The sequence below is a fragment of the Lycium barbarum genome, chromosome 7 (genome assembly GCF_019175385.1).
Source record: "Lycium barbarum isolate Lr01 chromosome 7, ASM1917538v2, whole genome shotgun sequence".
Lineage (NCBI taxonomy): Eukaryota > Viridiplantae > Streptophyta > Magnoliopsida > Solanales > Solanaceae > Lycium > Lycium barbarum.
In genome coordinates this window covers 113553486-113569175 of record NC_083343.1, presented here as the reverse complement: position 1 = coordinate 113569175, position 15690 = coordinate 113553486, and the positions used below count along the sequence as shown (strand labels likewise).

Here is a 15690-nt window from a genome sequence, read left to right as displayed (position 1 = left end):
CTTCTGCACTTTTTCTCCACACTTCTCCATTCTACATAAAGTTTCCATAGTTTGCATAAAGTTGGTTAGTTTGTATTTGCATTTGTGTATGTTGTATGATATCTGGAATCGAATATTTACATGTTAGACTATATTGTGTGCGTAGTAGTTCTCTGCCCATCATCAGATTATGGAGAGTTTGTTAACACGACAACAAATCTCCATTTTGGTATATTTGAAGTCATGATTTCATTATATGCAGGTTCTACGATTCTTATTTAATCAAATAAAAAATCCATAAATCTTTCAAACTTCAGGAAAAATTCACGGAGTATGAATCTTTTTCAGCTTAAACTCCAGGAAAAGTTCTCAGATGGAAAGATGATTGAGGGAGTTTGAACTATGGCTGTCAAAACTCTACAAAAAATACTGGAGTTTGAAATGTGATAGTTCAAAACTCCATGAAAAATTAACTCGAATTCTGAGATTCACTAGTAAAAGATTTGACTCCAACAGACTATGTTAGCGTTTTTTTTTTTTCGTATTTTAGCTAAGGTACCAAATTTATTTAAATAGTCGTTATTTCTCAATTACAATTTTAACAGTTGCTAAATATTAACAAGTGGTCCAAAAAATGTCCATCCCACGCAATTTTTACTATTTTCTACAATATTGCTGAGAGACAAATTTGAGCTTCTCTAAGTAACAGTTCTGTAGAAGCTTAGAAGTTGGGCCTACTCATCTGAATGGTGCAAATCAACTAGCGGGTCATTTGCACGATTGTCCTTCAAAGGCACTGGTCTTTAATTTTTGGCATTCGCTAAAAATTCCTTAGTTTCGGAATCCAACCCCCATAAAATTTTTTTAAAAAAAATCGCAAGGTAGAGTTTGGATTTGCAAGGCAGAGTTTTGCCTTCACCACAAGGCAAAATTCTGCCTTCCTTCAGGCATAAGACAGAGGTTTGCCTTCAGGCAATTTTTTTTTTTTTGTTTTTTTTTTTGTACTTAGTTGGAAAAAATTAGGCCTATTTAGTCAGACTTATGCCTGAATAGGCCTAACTTTGCTACGAACATCTGCCTTGCAATTTTTTTTTTTTTTAATATTTGACTGAGCTATGATTCAAACCCAGAACCCATGGATTTTAGGCGAACGACAAAAATTAAAGATTTCAAATTTGAGGGGCAAAAATTAAAGACCAGTGCCTTTGAAGGGCATTTTGCACAAAAATAATGAATGAACTCCAACAGCTGAACTAACTAGAACTTTACAGCAATCAAAACTGATGATTTATACAAATCAGAACAGCACTACTCTTCCACCAAGAACTCTAAAAAACAATCTCCAGAAACCAGATTCTGATTCATTCTTCTTTTTTGGCTCTAGATCTTACGGGTTTTGCTGGCTGAATCATTTTACCAAGAAGGAGCACTAGAATTGGTACAATACTTCCAATATAGTATACACTTCCATAAGCAGTAAGTGTTTCATGCAGGCTTAGGACCTGTAAAACATAAGGAACAAAAGTATTGTCAATTTATGTCAATTAAAGATTTTAACTTATACTCCTTCCGTTTCATTTTATATGACAGTGTTTGACTGGATACAGTTTTAAGAAAGAAAAACTTTTAGCACATAACAAAATATCCCTAAAACTTATGATTTTAAAATACGTCATGACATTAAAGAATGTGTAAAAAGAAAACATGTCATGTAAACTAACCATGAATCCAACAGCAGAGTAGTTCAGCACCAGCAGTGTATATACAAAGTTCATGAATACCAGCATCTTTTGAAACTGAGCACTACTTGTAGCTTGATGCCATCTGTAAATGACTGCTCATAGACAAAGCAAGATTGTATTAAAGCATATATATAAAATGTAGATACGACTGATCTAGTAGGTATTAGCTGAAATTAAGTACCTCTTGATCCAGCAATCATCAAAGCAGACTGAACAAAGAATATGATGTAGCCAGGATATAACCCCTGTAGTGTAACACAATCAACTTTAGTTAGACAAGATATTTCTTAAAGAACTATAGCCGAATCAGAAGTGCTTTAGCAAAAAAGAGAAAAAAGCGAAGGGGAGGTTGCCATGGCAGATAAAACACAAAGAGCGCAAAGTATCTTATCCAAAGTATATTCCCTTTGCATTTGAGTACTTAATTTTGGATTTCTGAGGTTAGAAAATAGAACCAGCTAGTGCTGAGAAGTGTTAACTATACAATAAAAAAATTTCCCTTCTATTGTGTTTAGCATTACATAAGTGGCAACAGTTTTGGAGGACAAGTAGGGATGTCAACGATGTGGTTGAAATCAATAGTTTTATGCAGCATAAATGAATTTGCAGAGGCATATATTAAAAGATAAAATGTGTGAGGACTTGTATTTCTATAGTTAGAGAACATATATGAAAAGAATTAAACTTCAAAAAGAAATACAGAACTTTATATAAAGTACTGCAAAGCTAATTTTAGTGAAATTCTGATGCCACCATAGGCAAAATGAATTTCTGATGCATGATTGAATAGATGTTTTTGCATAGAAGTTATAGTTCCATGAAAATTCATCTGGACAAGATTATGAGTCATCATATGAATCTTTTAGAAGATAGATTGAAGAACACGTTGCGTGAAAATATCCACTTACATGCCATACAGCACTAACAGTCTGTGTGGCCAGCAACTGGAAGAAATCAGGCTTCCTTCCCTTCTGTATAAGCCTCTCGTATACATCTGCAGAAAATACGAGATATTTGATCATAAAACAATTGCATCATGCTTAGCTTTGTCACAGAGTTACACATTCACTAAAAGATGAGGACTAAAATTTGAGACATATGAACCTTATTTGATAAATCATAAAAGTTTGTCTACATCAGTTTCCTGGAAAATACAACGCATTGCAACATAACAAGTACTTCCTGTGTGTCATTTTGCATGGCGGTGTTTGAATAAGCCCAACCTTTTAAGGGAAAAAAGAAAGACTTTTGACACATATCAAAAGTACCCTTTGACCTTCCAATCTAAACATGTTATGACATTTCTATAGTTAAAAAGCATGTTGGGATAAAATGAGAAGTTAAAAGTCAAAAACTCTTTTTTTTTTTTTAACAACAGACTGGAAAAGAGTTTTTTGTAGAATGAAGCGTTAGTAGGAGTGACATTCGCTCACCAATTTTTCACATTGTGTTTTTGCAAGTATCTTACCATACAAAAGGATTAAAAAGAGAGATCCTTACAGTGCCTCAGCCAGGTGCTAACTTGAATGTTCCATACAAGAGGTATCTGAACTGAGCTCTTTGCAAGCTCAACACCTAATATGTCAACATTTTTAGCACGGTCCCACTGTGGTTTTGGTGGATTAGTCATGTCTGTCCAACCACTGAAACCGAAACCAGATACAAGGATAGCAACTTCTGAGATTGACCATATGAAATAATATTTACATCGTGCAGTAAAGCTAGCCATATATTGGTAACCCAACCGTGTCCAGAAACCCCATTCGTGGTACACTGGATCCAAGAACTTAGAAATTGGGAAAAGAGGCACCAGATAGATATACAATCCCATACATAGACCAGCTTGAAGAATAGCCCTTAACGTTGCCCCAAAAGGCGATGGTTGTCCTTTGTCTGAAGGTTTCCAGATCTGAAAGAAGGGCTTAATTAGTTAGTTGTTAAAATGAGATGCACAGAGAAGAACCAATGGCATATGCAGAATTTTACACAAGTAATGTCGGCTTATTGACAAACTTAATCTTGTGAGATGTTTTGGATGTGAAAGTATGGTGGTTTACAGCTCGATTCCTATCCCAAATTGATATTTATTTTATATTATATTCAAAAGATATCGACATATTATATATATGCAAAAACATTATTGTGCAGAACAACAATTAATGGAACCAGAATAAAATGATGACATGAACTTACACCATTTCTCTCTGTCCATACAAGGTAATCCTTTATTTCATATACTGGTCCTGCAAAATGACTTCCACAACAGAGACAGTAACCAAAGTACTCAAGTAATGATGGCAACTTGAGCAAATGATTTTTCTTTTGAGCCTCACGCAAATCTTCCTCCTTCAATAATCCATCTTGGTAATTCATCACGCTTGAAATTATTTTCAGCGAAATCACCATAAGAGCTCCTAAAATTTTAGAAGAGAGAACCAATTAAATCAATGTTCAGTAAGCTAAATGTGAACACTATTAACAGTACAACATCCAGAAGTGAAAACAAAATACAATGAACAGATCATAATGATACAGAGTATTCCTAGCTGGATGATCAAAATGATTCATGCAACCTGCAGTAAATCAGCTCGCTGAGGTCCATAAATTGTGTTTCGCGTTTTAAATTCGGTAGATTTCTACATGAATCAACAATGTCCGACCTCATCATGAACTGAGATTTTATTTAATTTCTATTTACAAGAAACATTTTGATCTAAATGTAGGAAATCAATCCGTAATCTGTATTGATGTATGAAAGTAGGTATCTAACTATCAGCATAATACTAGGCTAAATTATAGGACCTAATTACTATACATAAGGAAGAGATCATGCCTAATATACATTTGCTAATTATGAAAAGATTATCCTAATATTTACGTAGACTATTTTCATAGTCTATCACACCCCCGCAGTCGAAGCGGAAGGTTGTCGTACGCTTAGACTGTCCCTGAAATCATCAAAGAGCACGCGCGGAAGACCTTTAGTGAAGATGTCTGCGATCTGGTAACGGGCCGGGACGTGAAGAACACGAACTTCTCCACGGGCAACTTTCTCACGTACGAAATGTATGTCCATCTCAATATGTTTAGCGCGTTGGTGCTGAACTGGGTTACCTGATAGGTATATGACACTAACATTATCACAATAAACCAATGTAGCTGTCCGGATGGGACAACGGAGCTCCAAAAGAAGGTTGCGAAGCCAACAGGACTCAGAGACGACATTAGCGACGCCACGGTATTCGGCCTCGGCACTCGACTTAGACAGAGTAGGTTGCCGTTTGGATGACCATGAGAGTAGATTATCGCCAAGGCAAACACAGTAACCGGATGTGGATCGGCGAGTGTCTGGACACCCACCCCAATCTGCATCTGTATAAGAAACAAGAGAGGCAATGGTGGATTTGTACAGATGGAGACCAAACTCAATAGTACCTTGAATGTATTGTACTATGCGTTTAAGAGCATTCATGTGTAACCTTTGGATCATGCATGTGAAGGCATACTTGTTGAAGTGAGCGTGGACCTGCACCGAGAAGGCCACTGCTGGGCCTGGGTGTCGTGGGACGCTGCTGCCACGGCCTGGTTGGATACGGGCAGGGGGGCAGTGCCCATTGCTGGGAAGTACTAGGCTAAATTATAGGACCTAATTACTATACATAAGGAAGAGATCATGCCTAATATACGTTTGCTAATTATGAAAAGATTATCCTAATATTTAGGTAGACTATTTTCATAGTCTATCACTAAAGAAGTATCATATGCTTAATTTGTCTCAAACACCAAGTGGATTGAACAGATTAACAAAAATTATAGCAGTTTGAGACTGTGATTTGTTTTCATTATTATCGAAAGGTGAAACCAAGACTAGGACAAAGAGGAAGTACGTTCTTACCTGTAGCATCCATTCCTCCCTTTTTCCATGCATCACCACTCATGTAGTACACATGGCTGTACCAAAAAGTTGGAATATTACATGGAGTTCAAAAATTTTTCATTCACAGATTATAAAAAATTGCAACTAGCATAACAAGGAAATGGTTCAACAGGGAATGCTTTATTTCCTCTTGGGGGTTGGGGGAGATTCACTTGGAAAGCAGTACTTCATACTGCAATAATAACATCAAATTTCTGCTAAAGAACTAAGCGTTTCCTCGTTAGCACAAGAGCTACACAAAAATACAGGTCAAAAGAGCCCCAGGGCTTTAGTCTAGTGGTAAGAGTGCGCTAATGCACAAAACTTTGTCACAGACAAAAGCCTGATATTTAAGTGGAGAAAGATAGAGGGGCGGACCCATTACTCATTGAGTTTAGAACTGTGAGCGGTGAGCCACCGCCCTTCCGAAATTTATTAGCCATAAAAAAATACAGCTCAAAATGCTCATTCACCATACCTCATAATAATAGATGTTAAAACAAGCGTCTTTACAAAAATAGCCGGCCGAATTCACTGTTTAATTACTTTTGTTAGCTGATATACATAGATTATATAGTTATTATAAACGTTTATACACACATTATACATAGATTGTATAGTTATTATAAACATTTATATACATATTATACATGAATTATATATTTATACACCTCCCAGCTGTTTTTAGTTTAAGCGGTTGGATGGGCGGCTCTTTAGATTAGTTCTTCTTCAAAGGAACAATGACAATGGAAGATTTCCTTCAAGACAATGAAGATAATGCAGTTATACTCTTAAGCCTTCATTAAGGACCCGTTTGGCCATGGATAATTTTCACTCTTTTCCGGGATTTTATTCCGGAATCATTTTTGGACATAGAATTGTACAATTTTCCGGAATTCAAAAAACTTCAATGAATCTGTTTTCACATAAACTCAATATTTTTCCAAGTTGTGTTCATATCCAAACACAACTCCAATTTCCAAATACCATTTTTCAACTTTTTTCCAAATACTACTTCTTTTCAAATTTCACATTTTTTATGTCCACACGACCGGTAAGTACTGAAATTTCCAATAAAACAGATATCGCAAATGAAAATAATCCAAAGAGAGAATTAACGTACCATCCAATAAGATATCCAAATGCAAGGAAGAAAGTGATGATCCCGCAATAAGGACGGCAGAAAACCATAGAAGCATAACCCAAAAGCATAGGCACCAAGAAATGAAAATTGGACGACAATCCAAACGACATGTAGGACAGAACAGCACCTGATATGGCAGCATAAATATGCCTACCATTGGTGCAAGGAACAAATCTATGGAAAAAACTCACAGGAATGGTTGCAACGAAACATAGTATGAAACGAAGCACCGGTATTGATACTCCAATAGCAGAAGCCATTGGTTCCATCTCCAGCAAAATCATAATGTAAAATAATTTGGGTCACGTAGTAATATGTCACTTGGATATCAAATTTTCTGAATGTTGCATTTACAACAATGGGAACTGTGGACGTACGAGTAGAAACAATGCTGAAAAGGTCATGAACTCATATCATTAATAATACAAAAGAAAAGAGGTATGGAACATAGACAGATAGAGAGAGAGAGAGAGAGAGAGAGAGATTGAGAGAGAGACAAGGAACAACAGTCAATAAGGGAGAAAAAGAAAGTTAGTTATCTAGTGAATGGAATAGTTTTGTGGCAATCTAATAATGTGTTGAAATTGCATTTTGACATGAATTTTTATTTGAAATATTTCAGGTAAATACTTCGTAAACAAGTTTTACAACTTCAAGTTTTCTATTTCAAGTTATAATTAATAGGTAAATTTGTAAAACAAACGTTGATTTGCAAATATATTTCTCGTCAATTACCACCTGCTGACATGCAGATAAGTCACAATTTCCATTTAGGATTCAATAGAGATTCATATTAACCCAAATCATGACATGCAGACATGATATGATTTCCCTTTCTCCTTCCATACTTGTCCATTTAAGACGAGGGCTTGCAGGGCCACTGTTTGGCAGCCAACGTAACCTGTGCTCTTCGATCTCTATAGAATTCTAACGATTATTGAGCGATATATTCAGTAAAGATCTAGCTAAAATGGTGTAATGGTAATCTAGCTAAAATGGTGTAATGGTAATCTTAATCTATTGAAAATGTTAGTTTCTTGCGAGAGTTCTGTCAAAAGACGAAAAGAAGACAACTAAATGATTTTGAATGTGTGATACATTTTCTGCTGTTATGCAATAACTCAATTGCATAGCTGTATATCTCAAAAGCAAACAAGTGAAAAAAAAATGTTCTGAAACTAGCAGACTGGTCTTTGACTCGGTTCATGTTCAACCAGACAATCATTCGAAGGAATGAACCATAACCTGTGTCGACAATTTTTGCCCCTCCTATTGGGCAATCTGTTAGTAGATTATCCAAATCCAAGGGCACGAGAGGAAAGAGAGGCAAAGCGCACTGCAGTTTTCCACTTTGAGGAGGCCTTCTAAGTTTACCAATGTTGATGTCATTCTATACAACACATCAAAAATATCATTCCATGCAGAAAAAGGAATTAAATATTTCAATCAAACCCAAAGGAGCTAGCTTCCATTCGTTTGCTAGGATCAAATTTCAAAAGTACACATGAAAAGAAGTTGTCTGATTTAACATACACTAAAGACTCAGTACAACAAATACACTAAAGACTCAGTACAATAAACGTTCCGAGTGGAGAAAGCCTACGACATCTAGTAACGAGTTGTTGGGATTTAAAAAGCCCGCCATACACGTACACACACATCGACTCGATCTAATATAAGCTGATTGCCGTTCCTTACTAACTTCTCTGGAACTACGGATAGTGCTAACTCTAACTCTTTTACAAACTCTTTCCTAAAGAGAAGGTTAGCCGCAAATTAAAAACGCTTTAACCTCTCTGTAAACTCGCTCGGGCATATTAACACAGAATCTACACAAAGTCCACCTTTGGTGTGTGTACAATCGATTTGGGTCATGGAGAACTTAACTTTCGTAGTTCTTGTAGACCGTGTGACAATAAAGTCTCCTACATGGTGGTATTTCCATTTTCCAGGTTCTTTCAAGTTACACTGGGTTGTAGCTTGCTGACCATCTGATGTTGAGAGCTGGAACTGTACTGGTTTTTTATCCCATCCGTGAACATGCTCGGAGTTGCAAATTCGCCGTCCAAATCTTCGAGAGGCACGTCCCACTTGCAGTCTATAGAAAATACTATAAGACCCTGCTGGGAACGGGAAATCAACCTCTCCATCCACTTCAAACCACCAGATCTGTTGGAGATATGCAACGGACTGGAATCTGCAGGGAATGAAAGGAAAAGAAATCCTTTCAGTATTTTGTATCAAGATGTGGTAGCGTTTAGTTTATACAACAATACAGCAGTAAATTTCAAACACAATACAAGTATGTCATAGTTTAAAAGTCAGACCTTTCAGCAAATACATATTATTTTTTACCTTTCTTATGCTTGGAGGTTAGGCAAAAGAGGTATTCTTGAAAATTTTACCGGTACTATGATATATTCAAAAGATATTGGCTTCGCACATCTATGGTACGAAATTTGATAATTAAAGCCCCATTTGAAGTTCTGAGTCTGTGATAGGAATTCATTTTATCCTCAATTGCAGTATCCAGATACACACAGCATGCACACAGGTGAAGTTGTGTGGTGCCAAAAGCACAATCTTCTTTGTTCTCTCTAACTTCCGTGGATTATTGGGGAATATGGGAGGTCTTTATGATACTTCTGTTTTGGACCTCTAAGAAACAAGGACTTATGTTTCAATTAAGGTCTGCCTGTGAGTTACAAGCTTTCGATGTGATGAGCATACTAACGGTAAGGAGAGTTCCCAACTAGAACTACCAGGTAAATCATGATGACTTGCAAACAGTGTAAGGTGGAACTTGAACATTTCTCTTTTCAAGGAAAATTGCTCTCAACTAAAGATAATAGTATAATAAATACTACTGATATTGACAACGTACTGGACAGCCCCTTGTGTAACTTTTTTTAGGTTAAATAGAGCTTATAGTACTCCAAAGGAGCGTACAGCATCTTGTGTAACTCAAGCACAGATCTTCCAAGCAATACTGCTACAAATGTATTGAATCGTTCAGATTAATTTCCAAGTACCATAACATAAAAGACTTCCCCAAAAGTTGCACTAATTTTTTTTGGCATAGCCCACAAGGCCAGAATGAGAAACTGCCAATGGATTAAAGTACCAGAATTGCATAAGGAATCAATTTACCACTCAGGTTTCAATTTCAAAATCAGAAGTAACAGGGAAAGAGGAGACACGGAAGACCAAATTTAAATCAACTAAAAAGAACCTTTTCGAAAGAGGGTTTCATCAAAAGAGCCCGAATAGTTTAACTTGATCAGCCACTCTGAAAACACATGTATCCATAAACACACACATACAACTATACATTGTACTATAACTTGATAACATAAGCAAAACAATTTTAACTCCTCACCTTGATTCATCTGTTTCAATACGGCTCCAATATCTCCTATCGTCAATGCCCGTTATCGCCAAGCCATTTGCAGATACTGATAGACAAACCCTTCCTGTACCCTTATCTAACCAAACCTTCTGCATAAATCCAATCAATAAAACCATCAGAACAAGCATGATGGTTTAAATTATTTGCTGGTCCTATTTGAACAATTATACAGAATAGTTAATCACAACAAGAGTATCCTTATGATATTTCCTATAAAGTAGACAACCCCATTTCACCTAAATTTCGTTTGATCATCTAAAACATACCTTTTGAACATTCCTATATATAAAAAAAAAAAAAAAAAAAGATTACACCTTTCAAGAAAATTCTTAAGTTCCAAGAATGAACAAAAAATAGAGGGAATAAATCAAACTTTGACAACAAAACCCCATATTTGCAAGACAAATGGGGAAATTATATAAACATTTACAAATGAAGGAAAAGATATGTAACATAAGAAGGGGTAAAGATTGGACCTTTGTGCCACCATCAAAATAAGAGGGTCGACAAAGCCTAGCATAAATATCCCTTTTACACAAATTGGTATCAAAATCATCAAACACCCTCTCAATAATAGACTCATAATTCAAAGGCAACTTAGATTCCCACACAAAATCAGCAGAACTAGCAGCCCTAAAACCCCTGTTAAGCATTGACATGCTACAGATCTCAGATGGGTCCAAATAAACCATAACTTCAGCCACACAACTTTCAGGCAAGTCACCAAGACTGGGAACTGTGGTGGAATGACGTGGAGTCAAGAAAAGGGATAAAGAAGAACCCATTTTTGTTGTGATTTTTTGATAATCAAGAAAATCGTTGTATGGAAGGTTATTAATTTGTTTGTTTGAGAGAAAGAAGGGTGGATAAAATAGGAAGGGAAAGTGGAAAGGAGACACTTTGAACAGCTGGATGTAGTTGTGTGTGTATATATAGAGAAATGGACGCGTAATGAAATAATTTACAGTCAAATAAATATTTATGATTTAGATTATAAGTTTTAAAAAAAAAAAATTAAATTTTATATCTAATCAAATTATATCACATAAATTAGACGGGTTACAACTAGAGAAAATGACAAATATGGTCACTTATTTTTGTAATAAGTTCAATTAGTTCCTTAAGTATACTTGAGTAGTTTTGGGTATTTAAATTTATTCAAAGTGAGCACTTTTAATCACGTTCGATTAAGAGTGTGCAAAATTCTATTTAATTGATAAACTGAACTAAAAAATATGTTGTTAGTTTATTGGTATCGGGTTATTGGGTCAACAGGTTTTGAACGGTTTTGTAATTTTCTTATTGGACTATCGGTTCAATTTTTTGGTTTTTATATAGGCTTTAGTTAATGGCTAAACCGATAACCCAATAAGATAATATTAAAATTACCTTTTTTATCTCTAATTATATAATAGTGACTTTAAATTTTAAATTCAAACCCTATTTCCTAAGTTCTTATGACACTTAGTTCTCAAACTAAGCCTCTCGCCAGCCTGCCTCTATCGACCAGACTTCTTAGTTTTGAGGTCTCTTGATAAATTCTAAAACCTTGTTATGGTGTTGCTGTTTTCTTTTGCATTGTTGAAGTTGTTGGCTTGGTGCTGTTGTTTTCTTTGTGAAGATGCTGACTTGTTTTCATTTTTCCTTCTAGAGCAACTATTTTTCTTTAGTAATAATGTTGTTCGTGATCTAAGAAATAACTGGCAAGCGAACCTGAAATGATATATGACGAGTGAGAGCTCCTCAAAACTCTGTTGATTATAATATGAAATGTATTTACATTTGAGCAATATATCTTATCATTCTCTAGTGCTCTCACAATTTAGTGAAAACAAGAGAAAGAAAAAAAAATATAGAGGAAACTCAAAACCAAATCGTTAACGACTGCAAACTGATTAATCGAAAATCAATAATAAATATCTTATGGGTTCGGTTATCGCTTTAGCATGTTTATAAATTGATAACTGATATATCGAACCGATAATATATAAAACTGGACTGAACTGACCGATAAGCAGAGGCGAATTCAGGATTTCAAAAAGATGAGTTTTACGTTAGATTTTTTTTTTTTTGAAAACGCAAAAGTGCATTTAGTAGGATTTGATTCCAAAACCTTAAAGGACTAAGCCCAGCACTTAACCAATGCTCCACTTGGCCTAATTTAACCATGTGTTCCTTCAGTCAATATTAGATATATTTTAAGGATTTTATACGTAATATACCGAGATTAGTCGATTGACCATGGATTCACGTGACCCATTTTTCATACATAGATTCGGCCCTGACGATCATCCTTACGTTAGATATTACCAAAGTCTAATTGTTAAATGACTGAACTTATTCCTTTATTTTCTCATTTATCACCTATGAAATTATTCCATTATTTTCTTAGCTACCACCTATGAAATTACTCCATTATTTTGTGCACCCATGAAATTATTCCATTATAAAAAATTTAATAGTGAAACGCGATAAAAGCGCGCACTCGAATTCATAAATTCTAACAAACATACAATTAGATATCTTGATGGTCTTTCTTCTTATGTTTCTCTTGCTGCACTTGTAGATGGAATTTGACAAAAAAATTTGGCTACTCATAAATTTCAAAGCATAACCAATTTTTGAAATGTCCATAGATTTGCTTTTGATGGAATATTTCTTAAAGTCAATGAGTGCATAAAGTTCAAGAATATTCATCGCGGTCATCTCTTTACCCAAATTAAACAAGGATTCTTCCTGGTTGACTTTTATTTTTTCCTCTGTTTTGCTTTTCCAATTTTGTTAATTATGCTGTCAAAAATATTCAAAATTCGTGTTGAAACAAGAAACTTTCTATTTCTTGTATTTTGTTTTTGTACAGTATTAACGAGCAACATTGAGTAGACATTATCCTTTTTTCTTTAAACATCTAATATTCTTGTTTGACCAAGTTTCTAGAAGGCCAAAAGTGCTTATTTTTAAAAGGTAAAGTGTTTGGTTAAATTTTTGAGAAAAAATATGTGCTTGTGAGGACTAGCAAAATTTTTTTTTCAGAAGCTAAAAAAAATAGATTTTCTCCAAAAACAAGAAAATACACGTAGCAGTACTTTTAAAAGTTTGGTTAAACACTAAGTTGACGTTTGGTCATGAAAATCAAATATTTTTTACTTTATTTGGTATTTTGAAGTTGAAGTTGAAGTTGAAGATGAAGTTATGTTTAGTTATAGTTTTTGCAAAGAATATTTGGTTCTTTGAATATATTGAAAGTGAAAAAAGTAGGAAAAAAAAAAGTGACAACAATTGGAAAACAAGTTTTTGTTGTAAGTTGTGTTTGAAATTTTTATGGCCAAACACTATAAGTGAAAAAACATTCCAGAAAAAAGTGAATAATTCTCATGGACAAACGGGCCCTAGTTTTTGTTCAAAATATTTTTTAAATTAATTAGACAAACACAAACTGTTTTTTACGAAAAATACTTTTTCGAAAAATATTTTCCAAATTAAACTGATTAAAACCTTTGCCAAACAGGCTAGTTTATTCCACCGAAGCTACTAACCACCAAAACCAATGTAATAATTGATCGTATTAACAGATCACGTATCACATCTGTCTGATAAATGCCCAATCAGCTTTTTTTAGTTCATATTTCTATACTAAGTTGGTCGGTCAGACCTGAGGCTTTGATCAACAGGTTATTTAATAATTAATAATCGAACATATGTAACAATGCATTAGCCTAATGTGGTTGACACACGAGAATATATTTGTGGCCTTTCTGTTTGCCGAATTATTAATTTATTGGACTTGCTATTACCTTTTAATTTTATATTCATAATAGTACTAATTACTAGTAGTTTTATGTTCTTTCCTTTTGTGCAGTTTCTAATTATTTCTTCTTATTCCTTTTCCTTTTTTGTTCTATGCACAATTCAAATAGTGTGAAACCATGAATGATGTTTGAAGGTCTTGCAACCCACTAGCTATAGTTTATTATAAAGCGAAAAGAGAAGGTTCTTATATACTAGGTTGTATAGAAAAGTAGTTGTTTTGTTTAGTTTAATCAAAGGTAATAAGTGACAAACTGTTGTTAGGCAGATGAACGTGTGTCAGAGTCAGCATAGCTAGTCAATCAATTTTACGTGTTTTCGCCACTTTTAGAATACATGGAGCTAAATTCACCACGTGAAGGTAGCTAGAAAGGAATTAACAAAACAATTAAATTACACATATGATTAGAAAAAGAGCGTTCATGTAACTTTCATCTTAGCAAGTATTATTAAAATATTTGAAGCACAACATTAAAAAACCAAATTAAAATAAAAACTGAGAAATTTCTATATACTAGATATCATAATTCTTTAGAAAAAAGAAATAGCGTACATGTGCAAAATGCGAGAAAGTTATTACAAGTAATTGATATATTTTATTAAGTAATTTGTGTTCATTTCATGTTTAAGATTTTGAAAATACATATTTAAAAAATTATATATTCTCTTAAAAAAAATCAAAAGCATGAATATTTTTCTTACATTTCATTAAATTAAACATGTAAAAACTTCCTAGTTGTAGCTTTAATTTGTCCTTTAGTTATTCTGCTTTAGTATGCTTGGTTACAAAATGCCTCATGTCTTTCAAATCTAATCACTTAATACAATTGTAAAATGAAAATACTATTCAAACTAGAATTTGTGTAAAGTTTTTACCACTTAGAGGCTGCAAGACTTGTTTTTAAAAAATTCCAGAGTGTATTTATAGTTGAGTCGTCTTATAGGAGTGTTGGTGTAGTTTTCCCAAACTTATAATGCACTTTCTCCTCCTAAAATAAGTCAAAGGCTATCAAAATGTTTGAAGAATAAGAAATTCCGAAAAAACATTGCAACTTAATTACTTTACAGTAGGTCAAAATAATTCCTTTGTCTCACTTTGAATCTAATGGCTCGACCTTATAACGAAAATCAGCAACAAATTTAATTTGTGGTAATTAAACACTCTTTTTTTTTTTTTTGAAAAGAAGCAATAAACTCAATTGTTATTCAAATCTTAAATGTGTGCATCCGGCGCATATTCTACATTATAGCTTGCAATACATCATGAATCAAAGATAGGGATGCACAATACACTCCATAGCATCAGACATAGAGCCTCCGCCTGCAGCCCGAGCTAACATATGGCACAGATTCGCTGACCGTTTAACAAAAGACAAAGATATAGCTGCGTAAAGTCACACATGAGTGCTTTACAATCTTGCACAATAATATCAAAATAAGAATTGCTGCTCTCAGATTTTTCCAAGGCTTGCTTGGCCAAAAGACAATCCATATCAACAACAATCGGAGATGAGCAGTGGTGGTTCTTCAACCAGCTCAAAGCTTCATGGACTGTTAGGATTTCAGCCATTAGCGCATCATATAAAACTTCCAATGGTGAACTGAATCCTCAACAAAATTTCCCCTACGTCCCTTCCAGAGTTAATATCACACGAAACATCAATGTTGCATTTCAGAATACCCGGATCAGGAG

General features: G+C 34.5%; 2 protein-coding genes across 3 annotated transcripts; both read right to left on the bottom strand.

Annotated features, from left to right (window-relative positions):
- Positions 1-666: 666 nt before the first annotated feature.
- LOC132603854 (lysophospholipid acyltransferase 1-like) lies at positions 667-8135 on the bottom strand. The gene is made up of 8 exons (XM_060317136.1): positions 6761-8135; positions 5617-5672; positions 3915-4135; positions 3222-3630; positions 2630-2715; positions 1903-1966; positions 1701-1813; positions 667-1481 (listed from the first exon to the last, which is right to left on the bottom strand). The coding sequence occupies exons 1-8, from the start codon at positions 7063-7065 to the stop codon at positions 1341-1343; spliced, it is 1395 nt and encodes a 464-aa protein (XP_060173119.1). The 5' UTR covers positions 7066-8135; the 3' UTR covers positions 667-1340.
- Positions 8136-8280: 145 nt separating this feature from the next.
- LOC132603855 (F-box protein PP2-A12-like) lies at positions 8281-11099 on the bottom strand. 2 transcript variants are annotated; one of them, XM_060317137.1, is made up of 3 exons: positions 10667-11099; positions 10161-10279; positions 8281-9005 (listed from the first exon to the last, which is right to left on the bottom strand). In XM_060317137.1, the coding sequence occupies exons 1-3, from the start codon at positions 10973-10975 to the stop codon at positions 8558-8560; spliced, it is 876 nt and encodes a 291-aa protein (XP_060173120.1). In that variant the 5' UTR covers positions 10976-11099; the 3' UTR covers positions 8281-8557. The 2 variants fall into 2 exon arrangements, with proteins under 2 accessions (XP_060173120.1, XP_060173122.1); XM_060317139.1 differs by having other exon boundaries at positions 8281-8978; positions 10667-11097.
- Positions 11100-15690: the final 4591 nt, after the last annotated feature.